This window comes from Podarcis muralis, chromosome 3 (assembly GCF_964188315.1).
Source record: "Podarcis muralis chromosome 3, rPodMur119.hap1.1, whole genome shotgun sequence".
Lineage (NCBI taxonomy): Eukaryota > Metazoa > Chordata > Lepidosauria > Squamata > Lacertidae > Podarcis > Podarcis muralis.
The window spans coordinates 5,388,118-5,414,089 of NC_135657.1; the positions used below are offsets into that span (position 1 = coordinate 5,388,118).

The 25,972-nt window shown below is 45.8% G+C and overlaps 1 protein-coding gene across 1 annotated transcript in view; it reads right to left on the minus strand.

Moving 5' to 3' along the window:
• Positions 1-16,213: 16,213 nt before the first annotated feature.
• Positions 16,214-25,972, minus strand: part of XKR6 (XK related 6) — a 151,730-nt gene continuing 141,971 nt past the window's right edge. The window contains exons 2-3 of the mRNA XM_028725197.2: positions 24,521-24,717; positions 16,214-20,024 (exon numbers count right to left, since the gene is read on the minus strand). Coding sequence (XP_028581030.2) covers positions 19,060-20,024; positions 24,521-24,717 — 1,162 coding nt within the window. The 3' untranslated portion in view covers positions 16,214-19,059. The remainder of the gene's footprint in view (positions 20,025-24,520; positions 24,718-25,972) is intronic.

Here is a 25,972-nt window from a genome sequence, read left to right on the forward strand (position 1 = left end):
CTTCTCCTCGCTGCAGTTCACAGGAGTATACTGAAGAAGTGAGGGTCTTCATTTCCCCGTCACCAGAATTAGCTTCTGGCATCTCTTGAAAGGAAGCCATTTACTTATCTATTTCTGGTATTTCATATCTGCCGTTCCCCCCAAAGGTCCCAGGGCGAGTTACGTAAACTAAAAACACAATGACAGAATAACGCATTCTCGGAGAACCATAAAGCAACAGTGATAAGAAGCATAGAAGAGATACGATGAATAATTCCATTTACAGGGAGGATGGCCAAAAACACACATTTCACTTCCAAAGGCCAGAGTAAACTGGGGTGTCTTAAGTAGCCAATGGAAGATTTAAATTGTCGGCGTGAGATGGATGTGGCCGTTCCAGTTTTGGGGACTGCAGCGGAGAAGATCCTGTCTCCACCATGACAGTTAAGACTTGCACCGGGGACTGAGCTTACTAAAAATAAAATTGTGCAAATGTTGGCGTCGGTATGTAAATAAAGAGGCCTCTCTGAAACTTCTCCATTTTCTCAAAGATGTATCTCAAATGTCCTCCTTCTTCATTGCCACCCTAGGCCCCTTTGAGAGGAAAGGTGGAATATAAGTTTAGTAAATAAAATAATCTGGTCATTGTAGTTTTGCATCAGTTCACGCCTCCTACTCTCCAAGGAGGCATCTTGCCAGACCTTTGGGAAAAGGAGAGTGTTCTGTTTGGCAAGAATGGCAACTGACATCTCCTAAGTTGTGTTTGAGTTTATTGTGTGCAGAGATAGAAGCGCCCCTACTTTCTAATTGGATGTACTTATAGCTATATCTATCTATCTATGTTTATGCACGGAAGTCTTCTATTGCACTGGCATATGAGAAAAGAGAGGAAATACTGGCATTCTCTGTGGCCACAGCAAGTGTTTGCCTTGGGTTTATGTGAAATAGGGAGCACCACTGGAAAAGGCACCATGGGATTTGGAGAAGCGAAGTTTCGTTGGCATCATCCCTCTCATCCTGCCCTCACAGGCTGGAAGAAATGGACCAAAGGCGTTGAAGACTCCGTGGGGATGTCTTGGAGGCAGTTCAAATTCTGGTCATATCAAGGCCGACATCAAGCGGGCTCTTCAGCCATATCTATATCACAAATATTGGTGCCATTCCTGCTATGGTTTCCTCCACAGGATTCTGGGAACTGGAGTTTGGTTGAGGGCGAAGAGAATTCTGTGCTAGACTTCCCATGTCCTCCTCAAAGAACCATAGTTCCCAGGCTTCCCTGTGCTTCAGATGTTACAGTGAACGTCCAAAATTCAATGAAGGTTGACGTCTTCATGTGAATGCTGGCAATTCCAGATGAATTCTTGGAATGCCAGGAGAAGCAATATCTATGTTCTGCTTTCCAGACATATACAAGTGAATTTGGGTCACTAATTGTGTATCCTTGAACTTCTGGACATTCCCTAAACAATTATGGGATTGTCAGCCATCTTCAAATTTTGGACGTTCAGTATGACATAGATAAGCCGTTCAACTTTGGTGGCAGTTCATTGAGGCTGACCCCCAGAGAGTAGAATTTGGCACTACCAGGAAAAGAAATCTTAGCACTGTTGTAGAAAATGGGGGAAACACAACGTTCACTGGGGATGGAGAGAAAAAGCAGCATGCATTGCAATGTTCATGCAATGACTTAAAAATAATAATATTATTATTTAAAAGAAGGACATATCATCTAAGGGGATAATCCACTTTGTTCTTCTGTGTTTGCTCATAAATATGGAATAATTGACTGAGCAACCTCCAAATTGTTATGGAATAATTGACTGAGGGTGCTCAATCTGAGCTCCTACCTGGGTGTTAAGGCAAAGATCTGTGGTTTGTACCCAGCTCAGTTCTGCTTAGAGGAAACCCATTGAAATCAATGAACCTAGCTATTAATTTCAATGGGTCTGCTCTGAATATGACTGATGTTGGATACAGCCCTGTGTCTCCACTTTGAAGTCTGGTCTGCCCTTCCATATCTGCCAGCTCCTCTAAGGTCATTCCCACTGAATTTCAGCCTTGCTCTGCCACATAACCCATGGGACACCTTCCCTGTTGTCCCCATCCCTTCCCTGCCCTCAGTTTCATCCAAGTTGCCCTTCTCTTGGCTGCTGGGACACCATAGCGGGATACCCGGAGGATGGACTGGCTATGGCTTCTCAGCAAGCGCAACCTAAACCACAGCTCTGATCACATGACTGAATATTGGAATACTGAACACATGGAGAGGAAGACATCAGAGTGGTGGCCTTTGATTGCTCCCACCCAGACCTATGTTCCTCTGTGAAGAGGCAATGCCTGCATCTATTTGTCTGTCTGTCTATAGACTGTATGGGGTCTTGTACAGAAGATATATACTATGGAAGCTGGGGTTGGCGGCAGAGAATGCCATTTCAATCCAACCCAACCCCCTGCCACCTAAGTTCTATATCTATTATCTGGTCTTGCAAGCACAGCTACCATTTCAACATTATGCGCAACTACCCTCAACTTAAATGAAAAGGGCTAAAACCAACACAGGAATATTGTTCTAATTTTACCATACCGTACCCTCAGTCATTTTCTACCAGACACCAGATCTAGTTGTCTCCCCATCTCCTATATTTCAAGTCAGCGCAACAAAGGCTCAGCAAGTCCAAAGTCCCCGCCCAGACAGCAATGAGGTCTGGAACCTTGTCACCCTCTGAATAGACCAGTAGCTTGTAAAACATGGAATGGCGTTCTGGGTTTGGATCACAGAGGTACCCATTAATGCAGGGCCGGCCCACCCATGAGGCAATTGCCTCAGGCGGCAGGATCTGAAGATCCAGCCTCCAAGGAATGCATTGCCCACTGCTGACGCTGGCACTTGGTAATAGTAAGGGCTGTGGCATGCTCCGTGGAGGCTGGATCTGCTGCAACCTGCTCAGCAGTCTCCACACGCTGCCTCTACAGTGATCTCTTGGTGAACAGGATGTGCTGCTGGTGTCCTCCCACTCTGGGAAGAAAATGGGAGGGGTGCCCTTTGAGGTCTTCTGGGCTCTGTACTTTCCTGGCATGATCCAAAGAGAGCCCCTTCCCCCCATGACAGCCTTTGATTCCCACTTCAACCCTGTCGGGGAATCTTGATTTAATTCCCCGCCTCGTTCCTGGTGTTGACCTTCGCTCATCCCTTCTTCCTGGGCAGGAGGGCACCATTAGGTGGTTTCCCTCAGGTGTCAAAACGTTCTGGGTCGGCCCCGTATTCGTGTCTATCATTCAGGAACTTTGCAGAGATCATGCAACGAAAACGAACCAACTGAGCAGGTCCTTCAGAAAACAACGACTTTCACATTTATATATTGCAACGCTAAATCTCTTCTAAATAGTTAGTATGTGCTTCCGCTGGAACCAAGGCTAAGCTTTTGCAACCAAACTCAAGTCCTAGAGTGGGGAATGAGGAAGCCAAGTTAAGGCCTGCAACCCTGTGCACGCTTACTTGGGAGTAAGCCCTGCTGAACTCAGTGGGACTTATTTATCAGTACATCTGCACAGGAGGAGAAGCATGTCAGCCAGGCTAAGATCACGAGAAACACACTCAACGCCGTGCTATGGAAACGAGGGAGTCCAACACGCCACAACACGTGCACCATAGTTATTTATGCAAAAAAGTGTATAAATAGCTGCTTTCTTCTGTGCAAGGCAACTGCACTGCAATTTAAAAGTAAAAAATAAAATAAAATAAGAAAGTTACAGGCACCATTTTGGCCAAAAAAATTATATAGCACCAATTGTTTGTTGGCATTGGTGTGTTTTTTTGCCCAGTCCATCCAAACAACTTAAGACCTTTGAAATTTTGGCTCAGATTAAAGACACATTCCTTTCCAAACTCAGCTTCCTTCTTCTCTCAAGCAAGTCACTAGCAGAACTGTCCTGAAATCAGCATACAGCATGCTGGTTGGCTGGAGACTGGAATGTTCTCTTGGCTACCTCAAAAACCATATGGAATTTGTTTCTGGCAAAATCTCCACCTAGCACCAAAAATTTATCCATGAAAGAGAGAGGCTTTTTTGTTTTTCAAATGCGAAAACAGACCCAAAGAGGTCTATGTTAGAGTGGCCAAGTTGGGCATTTACATTGCTATATAATCAGAAGTGGTGTTGACTTTGCGTCGATCAAAGTCAATACGGTTACTAATCTGTTGAGATTTAAACAGTGATCTTTTCATTGGCTTCAAAGACTTTTGGAGTAATCTTTCGTTTCCACCCAGGATTTCATGTTTCCTAAACCAGTACAGTAAAATATAATGGGAGAATGGGAATAATTTAATTGGGAGCATGTTGGATAGATGACGACACCCCAATCAGCCATAAGCGTCTTTCGATCAATGTTAGCAAAGACTGCTTATTCCTAAGGGCTTCTTCACACATGATGAATTTTCTACATGGGTACCACTTCTGTGTTGAAAATTGCATGTATCCTATGTGTAGATGACTTCATGTGTTTCTAACACCTACTTAAACCTTCACACATACCCCAAGCCTAACCAGGCATGTAATCTTATCTTGTCTACTACTTGTTTCTAAATTTTATTTTGTGGGTTTCTATATAAATTATATAAATAATATTATGTAAACTGCTTACAGTTTTTATTTATGAAGTAGCCTATACATTTTGTTAAATAAATAAAAATAAATGATGACATCTGCATGTGGAACACTTTCTTCCTAATGAGCTTGCCTGCCCCACATACCTGAGTTCTTCTGATGAAGCCCTGCTCCAAATTCTATGCTATAAGGCTACGCAAGCCTCCATTAGCAGCAGAGTCTCCTTGGTGGTGGCCTCAATTTTATGGAACTCTCTACCAAGAGAAACCCATTTGGCCTCCTGCTTGCTAACTTTCTGGAAACTTTTCTGCTTTGGTTGCCCTTTGAAAAGAAAACTGCTCCTCACTTTTAGGTTTGCAAACTGCTTTTGAAATTAGTATGAAAAAAAGCTGTTATATAAATGTTTTAAAACACAAACGTCAAATAGGGAACCAGCAATCCATTTGCCAATTTGTCCACCTGCAGGTATTGCGGGAATACTCCACCAACTGTGGCTTCACACACACACACTCATTGTGCATGATTGTGTGCATGAGGTTTCCCCTGCAGAGGTGATATCCATGTAGGAAATTTGCCACGTGGGTATGTAAACATGACTGAAATGACTCTTTGTTTTCCTACAGCCTCCACATTACACCAATGACAGTCTGTTAGGTACCAGTATGAAACAACTTCACAGTTTCGGCCTACATTGTTCTGTTATGAATGCCGGGACTGAAGGCTGAATCTGGCCCTCCAAACTCTTCTATCAGGCCCTTGGGGCTTTCCCTGCCCCCTCCCCACAGCCCTCAGTAGACATGATCTGTGAATCCTCACCATCTCCATAATATTTGTTAACATCAACCTCCATCATGGTCTCTTCTGTGTTTAACACTTCAGTCTCAAAATGTCCATGTCCAGTGTTTCCCAAACTTGGGTCTCCAGCTGTTTTTGGACTACAACTCCCATCATCCCTAGCTAGCAGGACCAGTGGCTTGGAGTAATGGTAACTGTAGTCCAAAAACAGCTGGAGACCTGAGTTTGGGAAATACTGATGTAGATAAAGAAAGATCCACCATGAAGTCTAACTCAGGCATAGGCAAACTCGACCCTCCAGATGTTTTGGGGCTACACCTCCCATGATCCCTAGCTAACAGGACCAGTGGTCAGGGATGATGGGAGTTGTAGTCCCAAAACATCTGGAGGGCCGAGTTTGCCTATGCCTGGTCTAGCTGCTGAACTCTCAACACGGATCCAGTGTTCATTTCAATGGGGCTCATTAAGGAAGAACTTTGTGGTGGGTTATGCCTTGAGACAGAAAGCAATCCCTCCCAGGGCTGGCTCTAGCCTTGCAGGGACTGTTGGCACGATTGCAACCTGCTATCCACAGGATAACCTAGAGATGTTAGCAAGGGGAAAAATATAAAAGGACCCAGGGCAGGTATCAGTAGTGGCCCTGCTGGCATGATGGAAGCCTGGCAGATGCACAAGAATGTGAAACATTGACACCAGACCAGTCTCTACTTTCTTTCCTTTCACGTTTAACATCCCACCTCCTCCCAGTTGTTTAGAAGACGGAGGAACGGCAAAGGTTGATGGAAACATAATAGAACCCTAAGACAGTTTTTCTGCAATCGCTATTTCTATTGTTCACCCCTTCCCCAAAAGCTGTGGTTCTTCAGCTGCAGTATGGGGACAGTGGTGTTTCAGTGGTCCCAAAGGAAAAATAAAAGTGGAAAATACTGAAGAGATTTATTTGATGTTTCCACCACAGGTTGAAGAGGCAAGCCTGCTTTTCTGTTTACCCCCCCCCCCCAAAGAGGGGCTTGTCTTTTCAGCAATGCGAGGAGCCACCATGGAAACTTGGGCTGTGCGCATGGTGGTCCGCTGCCCACGCACATGACTTCACTGTGCCAATGCTGAAGGTTAATTCTGAAGCCTTCCAACCATCCTCCCACATGGGAACCATAAGTTAAGAAGATGTGCTGGTGAAAAGCAAGCAAACCAGTGCCCACATCCATGCTACATGCTTTAAGAACTGCTGTCCCCCAGATCTGCAATGTGGAGCTGGCCACAGGTATTTTGGAACCATGATCACACCTAAAATTCTCTTTTTCTCACTTGTCAACCTTTCCCCCTCATTTGGAATCCACACCCCCCACTCCCTCTTTTCTCTAGGTCACAACACCCATAGCATCCACAAGAAGCATCCAGACTGGGTCAGAGGAACAGGACCGTCATCTGTTTAGAAAAGATCAAGAATATGGGTTTTAGCCTAGCAATCTCCCTGACATGATAGTGTTCTATGGGCAAGGAACCACTGAATCATGTTAGTCCACCTGCAGTCCAAAGTGGTGCAGTCCTTGCAGAGGACTCCTCTGAAAAGGATGTTTGCAAGTAGACTTGAAAAGCAGGTAGCATTTACCATCTCTCTGCAAAAGCTCGGCATTTTAGCGCCTCATGCACTGCACCTCAAAACAGCCCAGCCGAGGCCACGCCTTTTAAAGGCACAGGTGTTTAATAAGAGCAGTGCGACAGAGAAGGACTAGCATGGGGGGGGGGGGAGAATGGGTGTCCCACCATGCTCTTGTAGCATGTGGGTGGGGGCCCAGTGTTTTGAGCTGTGTCTACACTGGCACGAACAGGCAGGCTAGCTGCACATGAAATATGCATACCGCGCCATGGGCTGGTGATGCGTTGAGACGTACAGCACTGCAGACGGATGCAGTTATTGCAGTGGTTGAAGCATTAGTGCCTGCGTGGCATCAGCTGTGCTGAGAAAAGCGTGATTTTCTCTACCACTTTGTTACTCTTTCAACAGAGACCAGCGGGGTCCATTCTACGCTGTCAGGCACCAGTGTAGACACAGCCTTGTGTGGCACGGAAGCAGATTCCTCACAATACCCATTTGTAATTTTGGCATCAGCCTTGACAAGATCCTAACGCAACAAGGAAATCGGAAAGCAGGGAAGGGTGGTCAATCATATGGTATTCACAAACTAAAATGTTTTGGCCATTCTCTGTTTCCAGAGAAAGTTGTTTTTCTGGCACCATTTAAGGTTAGTGGATTTTTCCCCCCGGGGTGGGGTGGGGTGGTGGTTGCCGCAAGGGGATCACAATGATAAACTCAAGCAAAAACCTAGCATCAAAGAAGGCTTTCCTATGACAGCCTCATTTGGACCACTGTAACAATGCCACCAAGTTTCTGCTTAAACAAAGACAGAGGGTATCATCACCACTCCCCCCCCCCATCAAAAAAAAAGAACAAAGGAAGAGAATTTTGTTAGTTTTTGGTAAGCCTTGTTTGGGTGACCCAGGAATAAGACCATTGCCTGCAATTCAGTTAATGACGCCTCTATGTTTCAATAGGAAGACTGGATGGCAACGAGAGTTGACCTGTTGCTGGAACAAACCCTGCTCTCTCAACCCCACCCCATTCGCTTGCTGGCAAAGGCCCAGATCCAATGATCCACTTTGGACATGCCTGGTGGGACTCCGACTTTTCATTTTTTTAAAGAGCAAATCCCTTTGAACGTTAAATCCATGCTATGTTGTAGGTTGCTTTTGAAGACCCCTTCCCCCAGTTTCGAATGCAATTTGCCATGCAACATTTTTTTCTTGGGGGGGGGGGTGTGAACCCATGCCTAAAGCCCATTGAGTACACAAAACTAGTCCCATGGTTTGTTGCATCATAGCCAATGTCTTGGGAGGAATTAGATAGGAAACGTTGAACAAGATTTCATGTTGCTTTCGCTCGTTCGTTGCCATCGCCGCCGCTCTTTCGCGTAAGTTAATGCAGTTGAAAGGTTAACAAGAACAAGTAACATTTGTATATATATAAAAATTATAGCTCCCATATAATGAATTCAACAAAGGTTCATACGCTAGGCAATGAGGAATCACAAAGGCAATCAAACAAACCTATCTGAGTCAAGCAAAGAGGGGTTTCCCCATTGCCTACAGCTATAGGCTGGTTTCCCCCCATATTGAATCAAGGCTAGTCCCCAAAGTATGAGCAAGCATTTCACTGTGTTTCAACAGGAAGATGGCGAGCCTAAGACTAACACAACTGCCATGGAGTATTGGCTAGGAAGCTGGTCAGGTCAGGAAGAGAATCACTTATTAAACATTTAGAAAATGGCATGCGTCGTACACTGAAAGGCATTAACAGGGGGAAAGGTGGAAGCAGGAGGTTTGATATGGGATTGGTTCGCCGTGACGAGTGCACCATCAAGCGACAGTACCTGTGAACGTGCTGTCCCAGATCATACACCATAGTCAGAATGTTTGTATCGCGTCAGACCCAAAGCTTTTCAACAGAGGCCTCTTCACACATTCTAGCTGGGACTCATCAGGTAAACAAGTGATCACATGCAGTCGTGAACCAGCCTCATGAAAGCCTTGTGCCTTGACTTTACGCAAAGGGAAATACCGTTTTGCAGAAACGTACATGGGGTAGGTGGGACCCTCCGATGCTAGCAGAGACCTTGTTGTTGTTCTTTCCAGTTCCTGGTTCCCAAAGCACTCCTGCGGTAGTATAAAATTAACGACAAACGACAAAGGCAAAGAACATCTCAATACTGTTTAGCACCTTTCACCCACGTGCTTGGCAGGTGGTCAACTGGGCCTCACAACACCCCTGTGAGGTAGGTCAAGGTGAACACATCATTTACAGATAGGTATGTTGAAGACACAGAAAGGTTAGAGGGCGGACGCCACATCGTGCAAAGACCTCCAGAGCATAGCTGGGGACAGAGAACTTGCCATTTCCCATTCATTAAATGTCAGAGTAGTTTCCCTCACAACCTCAACATTGTCTTATCATGGAAGCAAACAGAGCGTCAAATCCTATATATATATATCATTCCCCGTGATACAGGCTGTGAAGCCCTCAGAAGGTCCTGAGCTTTCCGTGTGTGTTCCAAAAGGATCCAACCGTACAATTAAAAAAATTCACACATTCAGCTTCAGTTAGGGAGACCAGAAGCCGAAGAAGATGGGGCTCATGCACCTTTGATAATTGTTTAGACGAGGGAATTTCTGCAAGGGCAGCTACACATTAAAGGCGCAGGAGCCCTTTCAAATTTTCCACCTGCCCATCATAGTTCCAGGTCACCCAATTTAATTAAGTGCAGAGCCCATGAAGTGATGCACAAAGCTGACTGAACCAGCCCACAGTTCAAAGAGGATCCAGTGGGAAAACACACAGCGGCCATTCCCTTCTCTTGTGGGATTCCACAGACAGTCCTCGTGCAAAGTACCTTGATACTGGATCAACATTTAGCAATGACTCTGCAGGAAAGTTCCCCCACCCATTCTGTGCTCAGATACCAGCAAAGGGAAGAGAGAAAGAATACCGAAAGTGTCTGTGACAGAATGGACCAATGAAACATTTGCCCATGTTTCTTTGGGGTTAGCCTTGACATGCTCTCACCATCAGCTGAGGTTCTCTGCACCAGAATATACCTGAGACGTGAAGAGGAACGCTGACCCCTGTCAACCCCCCTCAACCCCACCCCTACCCCCCGCATAGAACAGTCATAGGCCATTCTCTCAAGGAGCCCTGGAGCAACAGGCAACTGTGGAAGCACCATCACACAGCCTTCGGGAACAGAAGCGCTTTCCCTGTGTGAAACGGAAGTATTCCAAATAGGCCACACGCGGTTCAATTTTGCTGCGCGGGGGTGGGGGGAGGAACCGCCAGCAATTTCCCACTGACCCGCTGATAGGGCCTCCTGACCAAATAAATAAATAAATAAAAACATAAACTGGAAAACAGAATCTTCTGCCCAAAAGTGGCGCGGCAGAATAGGCACGAGAAAGTTTTTGCAGTAGAATAAGTTGCAAGCCGGGCCAAACCACGGACTCCAAAGCGAGAGGGTTGTGCCAGGAGCACTAAGAGTCGGACGTGTGCTTTGCCAGTTTGCAGTATTAAGACTTCCTCCCTGCTACCCCAATGCACCTCTGGGCTTCTGCTGAAATGTGCCAGGGCAGGGGCGGGCGGGAACGTTAGCTTAGCACCAGACTTTCAAGCCTATCAAGCATGCCAGGGGGGAATGTTGACTTAGCACCAGACTTTCAGGCATGCAGTGGGGTGTGTGTGTGTGTGTTGACTTAGCATGGGGTGGAGAACCTCAGGTTTCAGGGTCAAATGTGGCCCTCTAGCCCTCTCTCCCTGCCCCCCGGGACTCTTCCCATGTCGACATACCCCTTATTGGTCCATACCCCCTTACCCCTAGGCAACACCCAGCTTCTACCACCCAGCTCAAGTGCACATTTCCCTGGGAGAGAATGTGTCCTTGAACTGTGATAATCCTTCTTTGTTTGCCTGGGTAGAGGACCAGGAGATGAGCTTGGAGTGTATCTCTATGCAGAAACCCTTGGCTTTTACCATTCAAAGGGAAGAGTCGCACATCTATTGCACCATCCACTTCTCTTTATCTTCCCCCTGTTCCTCAAAGACCTCCAGGCAGCAGGCCCAGTTCTCCCTCACAATACTCCTATAAATAAAGCTGAGAAGTAGCGACTGAGTTTTTGAAATTCTACCTCCAATATGGAGCACCAGCTCTGCTTATGCTCAGATTTTGGTATGTTTCCAGAAGGAAGAAATCCCCATAACTGGAACCGACTCTTGTGTTATTTATTTCTTAAATTTCTATTCCAAATTTCCTGCAAGGAGCTCCGGGCAGTATGCATAGGTGCTGTGCAAAAGCCCTCTCTCTTTCCTTCCATTTCAGCCTCACAACAATCCTGGGAGGTAGGTTAGGTTAAGAGATGGTGACTGTCTCAAGGTCACCTGCTAAGCTCAATAGGGAAGCAGGGATTCATAGCCAGGCGTGGATCTACACACCGGGGGGGGGGGGAGCCACTATGAATAATTCAGAAATTCAATTATTATAACAAAAGGAAAAAATGCTATGGAAAACCGTTTAGAATTTTTCAAATGTGTGTGTGTGGGGGGGGGGGGGGAAATCTGAGGCGAAAGAAACATGATGGCTTTAGGTTCAAAAAATGTGACCCCAGCACCCCAAAACTGAAATTTTCACCTCAAAATCCTAACACGGATGTTTGTTAAGGGGACCTCAGTGACTGACCAGCCACAGTCAAAATATCAAATTACCGTATTTTTTGCTCCATAAGAGACACTTTTTTCTTCCTAAAATGTATGGGGAAATGTCTGTGCGTCTTATGGAGTGAATGCGTGGTCCCTGGAGCTGAATTGCCCAGGGGAGAAAAGCAGATCATAATTTATTTTTTTTGGAAGAGGGAAATGGGTGTTGAAACAAAGCCACTGATTGTTTGCCGATCGGGGAGAGAGATAAGAGACGCTAGAGATAAAGGAGGCTGCCTGGGAGGGGGGAGGTAAAGACAGCAAACTTGCAAAGGGGGAAAATAGAAAGCAATGAGGAGAAAAATTAGAAGAAAAGGAAGAGACACTAAGGCAAACAAGAGGGAAGGGAGTGTTGAAAGGAAGCAGCTGATCGGTGGGATTGGGAGAGAGATAAGGGATGCTAGCGGAGGCTGCCTGGGAGGAGGGAGGTAAAAGCCCATGGATCCTCAAGATTTTTACGTTTGGTCACCCCAAATTCACCATCAGATCACATAGCATGTTCATGGCTACAAAAAAATCACGCACTCACTGTTGCGTGGGGCTGCAATGGTGCAAAAACGTGGTTACAAAGCACGGATCCACATAGATCCGCAGGATTTTTACATTGGGTCACCCCAAATTCACCATCAGATCACATAGCATGTTCCATGGCTACAGCCTGCACCGAAAAAATCACGCATCCAATCTTTCCTGGGGTTGCAATGGCGCAAAAACGTGGTTACAAAGCACAGATCCACATGGATCCTCAGGATTTTTGCATTGGGTCACCCCAAATTCACCATCAGATCACATGTCTGTGGCCACAGCATGAACCACAAAAATTGGGAAAATTTCTGAGGGAACCCCCCCCCTCCCCCAATTGCTGGGCAATCTGAGAAGGAAATAGTTTTTATGATGGCGATTTTGGGATTACTTCGTATTTTTGAAATACTGTTTTCTGTGCCTTGTTAGCTTCCTGGAGAACAGGCAGGATGGAAGGTTGAAAATAAATATATAAGTATATTTGTGGTGTGAGGAAGAAGTTTGAGTTGAGGGAAAGTCAAAGAGGGGAGAACTAAGGCGAAGGCAAAAACGAAAGAAAGCTGACTGGCTTTTTCTGCCCTATGTTGTTGTTTTTTAATTGTAAACTGTATATTTTAATTGTAAATCGTGGCTGGTGAAACCCAACCAGATGGGCGGGGTATAAATACTAAAATCACCATTATTACCATCATTATTTAAATGGTTTTATTTTTCCGTTTTGTAAATGGCTGTTGCCTACCCTGGGATGATGTGGAGTGTGTTTGTGGTAAGAAATCCGAATAACTACAACAGCAACCCTGGTTGAAAACCTCCACACAGCAAAGTGAATGGAAACGATTTGGGAAGCCTCGCAACGGTTCCTCGAAGCCTGCATTTTAAACGGGAACCATTAATGGCTTAAAATCTGGACTCCAAACCAGTCTCCCCCAACTTTCTTTCCTTTGAGACATTCTGGACAAGAAGTTCCCTCAACCCCAGCCGGCTGCCTTGTATCCATCTTGCTAACTTTGGGTTCTCCAGTCACACTAATTTCCCTGACATGCTAGATTTCATGATGCGGGGCTTCTCAACCAGGGCTATTTTTTCTCCACAAACTCCGTGTGTTGTTCAAACCATGCCGCACCAGTGTTGAAAGAAGAATCCAGTTAGTGGCCCAGCTAGGCTGAATTCAAAGCGCTGGTGTCGATGCTCACATGCAAAACTGGGGTAACTTATACAGCACCTTCTGCATGAGCCTTCTGGCATTTTATATTTTTTCCGAACAGGGTCCTGTGCCTGGTGCCTTCATTACCAGAAGCATGGCTGATGCCACAAATACAGCCCTTTCTTCTACGGGAATTCTCCTTTCGAACCCATTTCGAAAACAAAGAAGCATTCGCCTTGCAAGTAGAAGACAAGCATATCAGGGAGAAAGATTCCGGTCCAACCTCTTCACTGCTAGTATTCTACTTATGGGATGCTTTTCCCATTGCAGAACATTCAAGAGAAAAAGAGAGAGATGCAATCAAGAGACAGAGAAACAGAGAGACCTGAAGTCTTACAGATTGGCAGCTGCCAAGGTAGAGAGCCCTTGGTTCATTCAGTTGTCTATAGCGGGGTGATGACTGAGATGGAATTTTATCCCTGATGTGCTAACTTTTATTTGCAGGGATTTTCTCTCTTTTTTTCTATAAACTACTTCAGGACAGAAAAAAAATAGATTAAAAAAGGTCCCCTGCTTCTCCTCAACTGCATTATTCTGCAAATCCAGACAGTCAGGTTTTTTGTGTGTGGGAGGAATTCAAGTGCATAACAGAAACTCAGGTTCCCAGATTTAAAATGGATTAAAGTGCCCTAGCACGTTAAATCCACCTAAAGAAAACCAAAACTCAGACTTTTTGTGGTTTGGAAAGGGACAGAGAAGAGTATTGAAAAGTGTTGGATGAATGACTAACGGGAAGACATGTAAACACCCTGCAAAGGAATCAGGATGAATGCTCATTATCGTATAACTTCCCCATAAGCAAACTGTAACAAATGCTCGATGTATACTGTATTTAATCTAACCTCCGTGTAAGCTTTGTGTAAGCAAACCGGGATGAATGCTCAACAAACAGATCATCTTAGCTCTTAAAGAGAGAACATGAGTGAGAATCTAGGAAATGCAAAATTAATGTGCATTAAAGTGCTCAGTGTCGACCACAACAAACTATGGCAAGTTCTTAAAGAAATGGGAGTGCCTGATCACCTCATCTGTCTCCTGAGAAATCTCTATGTGGGACAAGAAGCTACACTTAGAACTGGATATGGAACAGCTGATTGGTTCAAAATTGGGAAAGGAGTACGACAAGGCTGTATATTGTCCCTCTGCTTATTTAACTTATATGCAGAATTCATCATGCGAAAGGCTGGGCTGGATGAATCCCAAGCCGGAATTAAGATCGCCGGAAGAAATATCAACAACCTCAGATATGCAGATGACACAACCTTGATGGCAGAAAGTGAGGAGGAATTAAAGAACCTTTTAATGAGGGTGAAAGAGGAGAGCGCAAAATATGGTCTGAAGCTCAACATCAAAAAAACGAAGATCGTGGCCACTGGTCCCATCACCTCCTGGCAAATAGAAGGGGAAGAAATGGAGGCAGTGAGAGATTTTATGTTCTTGGGCTCCATGATCACTGCAGATGGTGACAGCAGTCACGAAATTAAAAGACGCCTGCTCCTTGGGAGAAAGGCGATGGCAAATCTAGGCAGCATCTTAAAAAGTAGAGACATCACCTTACCAACAAAGGTCCGTATAGTTAAAGCCATGGTTTTCCCAGTAGTGATGTATGGAAGTGAGAGCTGGACCATAAAGAAGGCTGATCGCCGAAGAATTGATGCTTTTGAATTATGGTGCTGGAGGAGACTCTTGAGAGTCCCATGGACTGCAAGAAGATCAAACGCATCCATTCTTAAGGAAATCAGACCTGAGTGCTCACTGGAAGGACAGATCCTGAAGCTGAGGCTCCAATACTTTGGCCACCTCATGAGAAGAGAAGTCTCCCTGGAAAAGACCCTGATGTTGGGAAAGATGGAGGGCACAAGGAGAAGGGGACGACAGAGGATGAGATGGTTGGACAGTGTTCTCGAAGCTACAAACATGAGCCTGACCAAACTGCGGGAGGCGGTGGAAGACAGGAGTGCCTGGCGTGCTCTGGTCCAGGGGGTCACGAAGAGTCGGACACGACTAAACGACTAAACAACAACAACAACAAAAGTGCTCAGTTGCCCTAGAACAAACCAACACACTTCAAAAGAAAGAAATTGGACTTTTTGTGGGTAGGAAATTGACAGGGGGAAACGCATTAACAACACCCCTGTCCCACAAACAAACCAGAATGAATGTTCAATAAAGAATGGATATAATCAAACCAGTTTGGTGTAGTGGTTAGTTTTGCACCAAGGCCCGAGAGACCTGTGTTCGAATCCCCACTGGGATGACCTTGGGCCAGTCATTCCCTCTCAGCCTAGCCTCCCTTGCAGGGTTGTTTTGCAGAAAATAATGGGGAGGAGAAGAATTATTTGCCCTGGAGCTCCTTGGAGGAAAGGTGGAATAGCTTAAGCTTTGTACAAGCAAATCAAGATGGATGATCAATAAAGAGGCAGTCTGGAGTAGCCTAGAGTCTAAGAAACCTAAAAAACTCTACGTAGATGGGTGTCATTTAATAATATTTTAGGAAGCTGCGCCTTACATCCCCCCCCCCCCCCATGGGCGAAACAGGGAGAAAATCAAGGCAGTGTTTTATCTAGGGCGAAAACTGGGAGAAAATCAAGGCAATGTTTTATCTGGGGCATAAAATGAAGGGACTGTCCCTGGCAATTGGAGTGGATGGCAGTGGGAGAGAATAAAATGTAAAACGGGGGAGGGAAATACAGGCACCACTTTTCTTATAAAAATATCGTCACAGGACGAACAGCAACATGAAGCCCAGAGGTGCAAGATGCAAAATAATTATTAATTGTCCTGAGACCGGTAAAAATGTGGCTCTTTTTTAAAAAAGAAAAGAAAAGAAAATGTGTCTGTTTTTGACAATAACACCCTTGAACCTCTTCAGACGTTACACTGAGAAATGTTTAACAATTGAAATAATTAATCATGAGGATAATAATAATAATAATAATAATAATAATAATAATATTGCCCAGACCACAGCAGTGCACATCTCCTTTGTAAAAGTTATTTCTCTGCTCAGGTATATTCAGGTGGGAAAAAACTTTCAGCTTTAAAAACATAAGAATACAAAGTTGGTATGATTGCTTTCAAAACCCTTTCACAAATCATATTTTAAAAAGTGGTTACACATATTTCGCCACAGTTCACGCCCAGGTGCCCCCATGTTGATCTTCTCTTTTGAATGCAATCAATTTTGGGTCTTTTAGTGGGTTCTTTGTTGCTGCTGCTGCTGCAATTTTAAACATTTAACAGTATTTCTGAATTATTGTTTTGTTTTTTAATGTGCACAGATACACGGAAAATGCAGTCATATCCACTGAACTGAAACGAGCTTCTGGTGGGTTGCTTGTGTCCCCCCCACCTTTTCCCCTTGGGGGGCTGGAGAGGGATTGCCCTAGATGAGAGAAGAATTCATTTACAGAAGCAACATTCTTTCAGTGGAAGGTTCGTACGCACTGCCTGCCATTGCAACTCAAATTCAGAGGAGAAAGTAACCAAATCTATAAACCTCCTGACATCATCAAACATGTTAAAACGAAGAGTCTAGCTTTTCAGTTTTCCTGCAAGCCGAGGTCAAAACGTTGAGGTTGGTGGAACTCTACGCTAAGCTGTTATGTTGCTGGATGGTGTCTTCCTTCCTACGGACATACAGGAAAGAGCACCAGGGAAAGAAAACCAGTTTGTTTCTGCAGCTCCCCCAGAAAGCACTATGAGCGAAGCCAAGCAATTCTTGGCTAAACCATCACAACGATTAAACAACAGAAATGTTAAGCACCAAATTTTTGCCGGAAACACGCCAGTGATGAGCTAATCCCCATCCTTTGCTTTTCACTTTTGTTTTCCTTCTTTAGAAAATAGAAAAAACACAAACAAATCACAGAATACCGTTTTAAGATCACTTTAAGGCTGACACGAAACGAGACGCACCGTTACAACGTTCAGTTGACGTGTCCCTCTTTAAAGCCTTAAAATGATGCCTGCAGATCAAAACCCAATTACCAGCCAAAGCTCCAGAACTGTGCCTTTAAATTGACTTTCTTTTTGCTACTATGCTGAGTTTTATTAAGACTGAGAATGATTGGGAGAGGGGAAGGGGAAAGCCATGATGGAACTTAAAAAATAAATAAATACTTTTTAAGTTCTGTTATCGTAATCCTCACCGTGATCATCATTAGTATTTGGTACTCAGTTTAAGAGTTAAAGGCCATCTTTTTTAAAAGAAAATTGCTTCCAGAAACAAATCAGAGAAGTTTTTGTTTTGTTTTGTATTGATCCCAATATCAATTGCAATGAAAACCAATGAAATAACTTGTTTTGTGGGCGGGGCGGGACTGATTCCCCGCTCCAACTATTTTCTGCAGGCAGGCGAGCTGCAGTCAACTGATGCAATGGGTTCCCCATTCAGTTCAATGGAAGAAACTGATGTGCACAAGGATTTTTTTAGGGGGTCCATGAGCCAGCTTCCACCATTTGAGTGAACTGGGTGCCCGGTTCGCAAGAGAGACTGGCTGAAGACTGCCTGGCTGCCCAAAGACGTATCAATTGGCACAGTGGGTGCAAGTCAAAAACTGGATTTTCATTGGCTTGGAAAGAAATAGGATTACACCCTGAGATACAAGCTCAGTATGGCGAAACATAAAAGTATCACCCCCTTCCTCTTCCCCTTCCCCTTCCCCACCCATTAACCCCCCACCCCCCCATCAGGAATGCAGTTATAACATTACAAATACAGACTGGCCTGCATAAAAGGAACTGAAATACGTTCAATTAAAACAACTCCCATGCCAAATCATAAAACGAACATGGACCCTCTTCAAGTTTAAGCGTGGGCATTTTCACTTTTTTCTTTTTGCGCCAATCTAATAAGAGCAATTATATTTCCTCTTCATCTGATTTTTGTTTTAAAAAATCTAGTTTCATATATATATATATTTATATACATATATAGACATAACTGTATATGCGCACACCCGTCTTGTACGTGCGCGCATATGTATATATATATATATAATTTCTGTCGTTAAAACCGTCAAAGAGCTTTGCATGAGGGAGGTGACAGTACATAATGAAACTCAGCACCTAAGGGCATAAGGCAGTTTAGGTTTTTTTGTTTGTTTGTTATATATATATTTTTATTATTAGTATTATTATTATTTTCAATCAGCACCAATCCCTATGATAATGTCCTACACTTGGTGTAAGGTATAAAACTCAGAGGCGGAGCTTGTTTGCTTTACTCCGACCTCTGAAAGCGTGGAAGTTTGAAAATACTGGTTGGCTTTGCGTTGTTGGTTTTTTTGTTTTTTCCCCTTCTTCTTCTTCTCCTGCGCGTAAAAAACAAAAGGAAAGTTTTTCTTTTTGTTTTTACTTACAAAACATCGAGGATCTCTCATTCTCATATATATATATATATATATATATATAGTTAAATACATACAGAGCAACCAGAAAATAAAACTTATTGGAAGGTTAGTTTCATGAGCTGTGTTCATGACCGTAAACATTTAACCCGCCTTTCCCCGCCCCCAATTTCCCTCTTTTAATTCTTTTGTTGTTTGTCTGTGACAGTGTGTGTGTGTGTCGTGTGTGTCGTGTGTGTGTGTGTGTGTGTGTGTGTGTGTGTGTGTTTGTCTGCATGTTTGTATGTGTGCTTGTGTTTAAAGGAGCTTTTAAAGTGAAGATTCGTACTGTAGCAATTCATACAAGAGAGGTCCGTCTCTATATCTAATCCCTACGGCGGTCGGGGTGACGTACTGTAGAATGTTTATAGTCCTTCTTAATCTCCTGTCTACAAAATGGGCGTCCCAAGCCGGGTACCTCTTCCTTGGGATGTCTATCTTAATGAGAGGGCCTTCTGGGTGGTAGGGCCTCCCGGACGGAGTCGAGGGTACCATCGCTCTCACTTGGAAAACTGGCAAGCAAGTCTCAGCCGTGAGTTCCTCCTGTTGCTCCGTGGCCGCTCTGGTGGGCGTTGCCTGGGCCGCCCTGTACCCTGGGGTCTGGGGAGCCATGGGTTCAACGTCAGGGGGCAAAGGAATGCCCCAGAGCAGTTCGGCGCAACAGGAGCTGGCAAAGATCTTAGCTCTTGGCCCCATGGGATGCAGGATGCCGTAGTACAAGAGCATCAGTGCCACCCCGGCGGCGAAGCTAAGAAAGACGCAACAGAGCGCTGGCACAGCGTACGAGTCAGTGGTGTCGGGGTCTCTGTAATAATACCAAAGGAGCGTCAAGGCAGCATTCTCCGTCAAGACTACAGTGTAATAGGCAAACATTCGGTATCGGGTCCGCCCTTCCTTGACATTAAACCAGCAAAAAATGTACACAATCCCTACCACCATGTTGAAGAGAATCTCCTCCCATTTAGACATGCAGAAGTCTGTCCCGCCATGGATGATCCAGAAAGCCATGGCACACCAGTGGACCACCAGAAAGATCCCGAAATAGAGCTGGAAGATGGAAGCAAAGAGGGCGAAAGAGATCACTCTGGATGAGATGGTGAAGAGACGCCAGAAGAGATGGATAAGGGCCCCTCGGTAGCTCATGCTCTTCTTGTCATCCCTAGAGTCCCGGAGAAGCTTATGATACGAGGCTAGCACCCAAGCCAGGGACATCAGGGAGGCGACAGAGGACACACCTGCCGGAAGAACACACACACACAAACCCACAGAGTTAAACGGGAAGCAAAAGGGACGCAGCGGCCCACATCATCGTCCCCCGGGGGGCAGGTGTGGAGCATGTTTACAATGCGGGTCGGGGTAGCGTAAAAGATCTAGAGGAGGAAGAGAAGAGAGAGTAAAATAAGCAGGACTTCCTACGGGAGCATGCCTGTGCTGCAATACGTCGAGGCCACCATCTGCATGGATGTGCATGGCGATGAGGCTCACTGTCCACCAACAATTCCTTGCGTGGGAGGCTTCTATGTACAGTGGTACCTTGGTTCTCGAACTTAATCTGTTGCGGGAGTCCATTTGACTCCCAGAAATGTTCAAAAACTGAGGTGCGGCTTCCGATTGGCTGCCGGAGCTTCCTGCACTCAATCGGAAGCCATGGAAGCCATGTCAGACGTTCGGCTTCTGAAAAACGTTCGCAAACTGGAACACTCACTTGCGGGTTTGCGGCGTTCGGGAGCTGATTTGTTCGGGAGCCAAGCGGTTCGAGTACCAAGGTATCACTGTACTCTGTTGTGAACTGGTTTAAGAAAGCCTTATTTATAGCCACCTTGGAGAAAATAACCCACTAACTCTGGGTTCTCAAGAGGGGACGTGGACCCATTGGACTGTTGTTGTTGTTGTTTAAGCTTATTTAACACCTCAGTCACATGGATGGAAAATTCCATCGGAATATGATTTCATCGGCCACTTTGTGATTATATGAGTTTTTGATGTGCTGTTTATGTCTTATCTTAGAAAAATGTCAAAAATTGTCTCTTTTGTGCAAGTTTCTTTTAATACTTATTTTTATATATCTTTTGTCTCCTTATCTTTACACCTGACCATGCTCAATTGCTCTCGGCTGTCTTTGAATTGTTGGAAAACTGTGCTAGTTTTGTTTGCTAATGAAATAATAGCAATCAGTTTAAAAACTGATCATGGTACTGTGAAATCAGAAGGGACCAAGTTAATTAAAACTGCCCATGAACAGGTGAAGCCTGTGAGCTGCATCTCGCTTGCCAGGTCTTTTCACCTGATCTGCAGACTTGTCGACATGACAGCTCACCTTCTAGGAGTTCATGAGTAAAAAGCTTGGCTGGGATATAAGAGATGGTGGTCTGAATATGGCTCACTGGACTTCTATAGGTAAAGGTAAAGGACCCCGGACAGTTAAGTCAAGTCAAAGGTGACTATGCGGTTGTGGCACTCATCTTGCTTTCAGGCCGAGGAAGCCGGCGTTTGTCCACAGAAATCTTTCCGGGTCATGTGGCCAGCAGAACTAAACCGCTTCTGGTGCAACCGGACACTGTGACGGAAACCAGAGTGCATGGAAACGTCGTTTACCTTCCCGCCACAGCAGTACCTATTTATCTACTTGCACTGGTGTGCTTTCAAACTGCTAGGTTGGCAGGAGCTGGGACAGAGCAGTGGGAGCTCACCCTGTCGCGGGGATTCAAACTGCCGACCTTCTAACTGGCAAGTCCAAGAGGCTCTGTGGTTTAGACCACAGTGCCACCCGCATCCCTGGACTTCTATAACCCTTCTCTAATCTAGGCTGATAGCTCAGCCTGAAGCATCCATTGTCAGAAGCACCCTATATTTGAAGCATCTGTTGTCAGAAGACCTAGGAAGGTGGGGATTGTGCAACATTTGACATGACTGATGATGTCTGGAAGGCCACCTTAAATTGGTGTTCTGATTATTCCCAGCAAAGCTCCAAGACAGGGGTTGCTAATGTGGTGCCCAGGGGTGTTCATTCTGCTGCAGTCCAAAGCTCCTGGTAACTATATCCATATTCCTCCCAAAGGGCCTTTGCAAGAGCACCCCGCAAGTACACAGAGAAGCTGTAGTCTGGGAATTGCTCCGTCAAGCTTAGCATTGCTGTTGTCTATTCGGGAACTTTCTAAATCACCTGTTAAAGGTAAAGGAACCCCTGACCATTAGGTCCAGTTGTGGCCAACTCTGGGGTTGTGGTGCTCATCTAGCTTTATTGCCCGAGGGAGCCGGCGTACAGCTTCTGAGTCATGTGGCTAGCATGACTAAGCCACTTCTGGCTAACCAGAGCAGAGCACGGAAACGCCATTTACCTTCCCGCCAGAGCGGTACCTATTTATCTACTTGCACTTTGACGTGCTTTCGAACTGCTAGGTTGGCAGGAGCAGGGACTGAGCAACGGGAGCTCACCCCGTCGCAGGGATTTGAACCACCGACCTTCTGATCGGCAAGTCCTAGGCTCTGTGGTATAACCCATAGCGCCACCCTTGTTGTTGTTGTTTAGTCGTTTAGTCGTGTCCGACTCTTCGTGACCCCATGGACCAGAGCACGCCAGGCACCTCTGTCCTCCACTACTTCCCGCAGTTTGGTCAGACTCATGCTGGTAACCCCGAAAACACTATCCAACCATCTCGTCCTCTGTCGCCCCCTTCTCCTTGTGCCCTCCATCTTTCCCAGCATCAGTGTCTTCTCCAGGGAGTCTTCTCTTCTCATGAGGTGGCCAAAGTACTGGAGCCTCAGCTTCACGATCTGTCCTTCCAGTGAGCACTCAGGGCTGATTTCCTTAAGAATGGATGCGTTTGATCTTCTTGCAGTCCATGGGACTCTCAAGAGTCTTCTCCAGCACCATAATTCAAAAGCATCAATTCTTCGGCGATCAGCCTTCTTGATGGTCCAGCTCTCACTTCCCTTTAAATCACCTGTTACCTGACCCTTTTAAACTGGACATGTCCAGGATTGAACCTGGGACCTTCTGCAAGCAAAGATAGGCCCTTTAGCATTGAATGGTGGAAGAACAGGTTCCCACTAGACCTCCCTGGCAGACTCACGAGGGACTGCCCCTAAAGAGCATTGCTCCTTCAATCTTCATCAGTAAAAATTACTGAAAGGAATCACAGACGGGACCACAAGGATCATCTAGTCCAACCCCCTGCAATGCAGGAATCTTTCGCCCAACATGAGGCTCCAATCCGTGACCCTGAGATTAAGAGTTTCGTCCTCTACCGACTGAGCTACGGAGGAACACAATCTCTGTCTTCTCACAGATGTTAGTGTGATTTATGGCTTGCATGTGAAAAAGGTGTGTGCGTGCATGCACACAAATTTTGGTCTGTTGCTGGCTGGCACCAACAAAATTTAAAGGGTAATTTGATAATGATACTAGTGCAAAATGTGAAGGGAGTAATGCTAAGATTGGAAGACAGCAAGTGGAGGCAGAGAGCCAAAGACAGGCATTCCCATCCTTCTTCCTGCTGATTTCTACAAGAGCAGCATTGAGACTATGCCAGCGGGCAGTGCCAACCCCTGGAATAGTTGTAAGAAGGCAGGCAGGTGGGAGCTAGCTGAGGACAGATGGAAGTTGGTGGGGCAGTGCCCCATTCGCTCTAATGGACCACCATCCACTGCACTCCATCAAATTTAGCTACAGTATAATCTCCTCCCTTCCGTAACGGTATCATTGCCGTCGGTTACATTGACTGTGGCTTTCCAAGTCTTGAGTATGCTTCTGAGCCATGGTTCCCAAAGTGGGCACTAGGATCACCTGCCGGGTGGTGGTAGTGCTTAGGGGCAAGGGGGCAGCAGTGGGGGGCAGCAGCACTGGAGTTGCCAATGAATATCAGACTTTGAACAACTGGTATTCCTGGATCAAGTCAATCTATCTCACTGAAGTACCGTATTTTTCGCTCTATAAGACGCACTTTTGCCCCTTCAAAAATTAAGGGGAAATGTGTGTGCGTCTTATGGAGCGAATGCAGGCTACTTGGCTTCAGGGATAGCCACCTGAAGCCTCCGGAGCGCAGCAGGAGGCTTCAGGTTGCCTTCACTGAAGCCTGGAGAGCGAGAGGGGTCAGTGTGCACCAATCCCTCTTGCTCTCCTGGCTTCGCTTCGCTGGAGAGGCGCTGCACAGCTTTCCCTCTCTGCGCAGCGCCCCTTCAGCGAAGTGGGAGGAGAAATGGAAGGGGCAGAGAGGGGGAGATTATTTTTTTCTTGTTCTCCCCCTCTAAAACAAGGTGCGCCCTATGGTCGGGTGCATCCTATAGAGCGAAAAATACGGTAATTAAACAAAACAAGTTTCAGCTGGGTTTTGCACCAATGTGCAATTCATTGTCGCTGTTTTGAATTTTATCGTGGGTCGTGAAAACCGCTCATCTGAATAATGCTTTCTTTAGGGCAGGGTAAGGGGCAATGTGGAGGAGTTTATGGAACCGAGGGGACAGTGGCTTGGAAAGGTTTGGAAACTGGAGCCCAGAGCCACACTGAAAGAGGGCAATGGGCAAGGCATTTGTGCCTCAGTTGGCCCCTCAATTGGCCCATCTCCCAGAGCAGAAATGGGCAGAGGCTTTGCCACAAAAAAGGCAGGGCTTCGTTTGCTACCGTGTTCTAGGGCACAGCGATGGATCAAGGGGAGCAGTCACTGCTGACATGGAGGTGTGTGTCCCCCTCCCCGCACACAGTGTCTTCCCCCACCCAGGTGGGGCAACTTACATGGTAAGGTTTCTGCACGGTTCTTTTGGATCATTATGCAGAGCTGTAGCACCAATTGTGGGGCGCTCTCGAGGAAAGTCTCCAAGAGGCGCAACATGTTGACGTCTGCATACTCGTACATCATAGCCCAGTAAAAGCGCCGCTGGTGTTCCTTTTGCCTCTGGCTTTGGATCCCCAGGTACATGGTTCGGATATACCTAGAGACAAGGGGAGAAAGAAGGGAGGGAGAAGGTGAGCTCGTGACCAGATCGGATCAAAGGACATCATCATCATTTGTCTGAGTTTTCCCTAGCCACTCTGGGTGGCTTCCAACAAAAGATTAAAATACAATAGTCCTTCAGATATTCAAAGCTTCCTTAAACAGGGATGCCTTCAGATGTCTCCTAAAAGTCTGGTAGCTGGTTTTTCCTTTGACATCTGGTGGGAGGGTGTTCCACAGGGCGGGCGCCACCACCGAGAAGGCCCTCTGCCTGGTTCCCTGTCACCTCACTTCTCACAGGGAGGGAACCACCAGGAGGCCCTCAGAAGAGCATGTTCATAGCCTGGGAGTGCTTCTGGACCCATCTTTGCCACTCAAAGCCCAGGTAACCTGTATGCATGCACTCATTTGCTTAAAACATTGCTAAGTCTCCTGGAGTTTCAAAGAAGCAAACGGTAAATAAAATGAATGGATGACTAAAAATAGAGGGCCTTAGAACTGTGGTAGAGCATCTGCTTTGCATAGGCTCAGTCCAGCAGAATCTGACACTAGAGCTAGAAATAGCCCCCCCCCCCCAATTTGAAACTGGAGAGCCTCTGCCAAACAGTAGACAACAATGTGTTGGACTGACCAAGGGTCTGCCCTCGCTATGGGGCAACTTCTTATGTTCCTAACCCACTTGCATGCTTGCTAAATTTTGTTAGGCCAAGTGGAAACTGTGCAAAAACTCATCCCAGTGATATTCCTTATTACCATCGCAATGATTGAATATGTGAGATTGTGGGGAAGTAATCACAGCGCCTCTAAGATGGGACGGATACGGGGAGGACATGAGCAGGCAGGAGCTATCGAATTGGCTGCCCTTAAGAAAGGTTCCGAAAAGTGCACAGAAAATTTTAAATAGCTGGGTTCCTGCAATGCCCTACATTAGGCAAATGTTTGGGCTTAAAGGTTCAGAAGTACAGTGGTGCCCCGCAAGACGAATGCCTCGCAAGACGAAAAACTCGCTAGACGAAAGGGTTTTCCGTTTTTTGAGTCGTTCCGCAAGACGAATTTCCCTATGGGCTTGCTTCGCAAGACGAAACGTCTTGCGAGTTTGTTTCCTTTTTCTTAAAGCCACTAAGCCGTTAATAGCCGCTAAGCTGCTAAGCCGCTAATAGCCGCTAAGCCGATAATAGCCGCTAAGCCGCTAATAGCTGTGCTTCGCAAGACGAAAAAACCACAAGACGAAGAGACTCGCAGAACGGATTAAT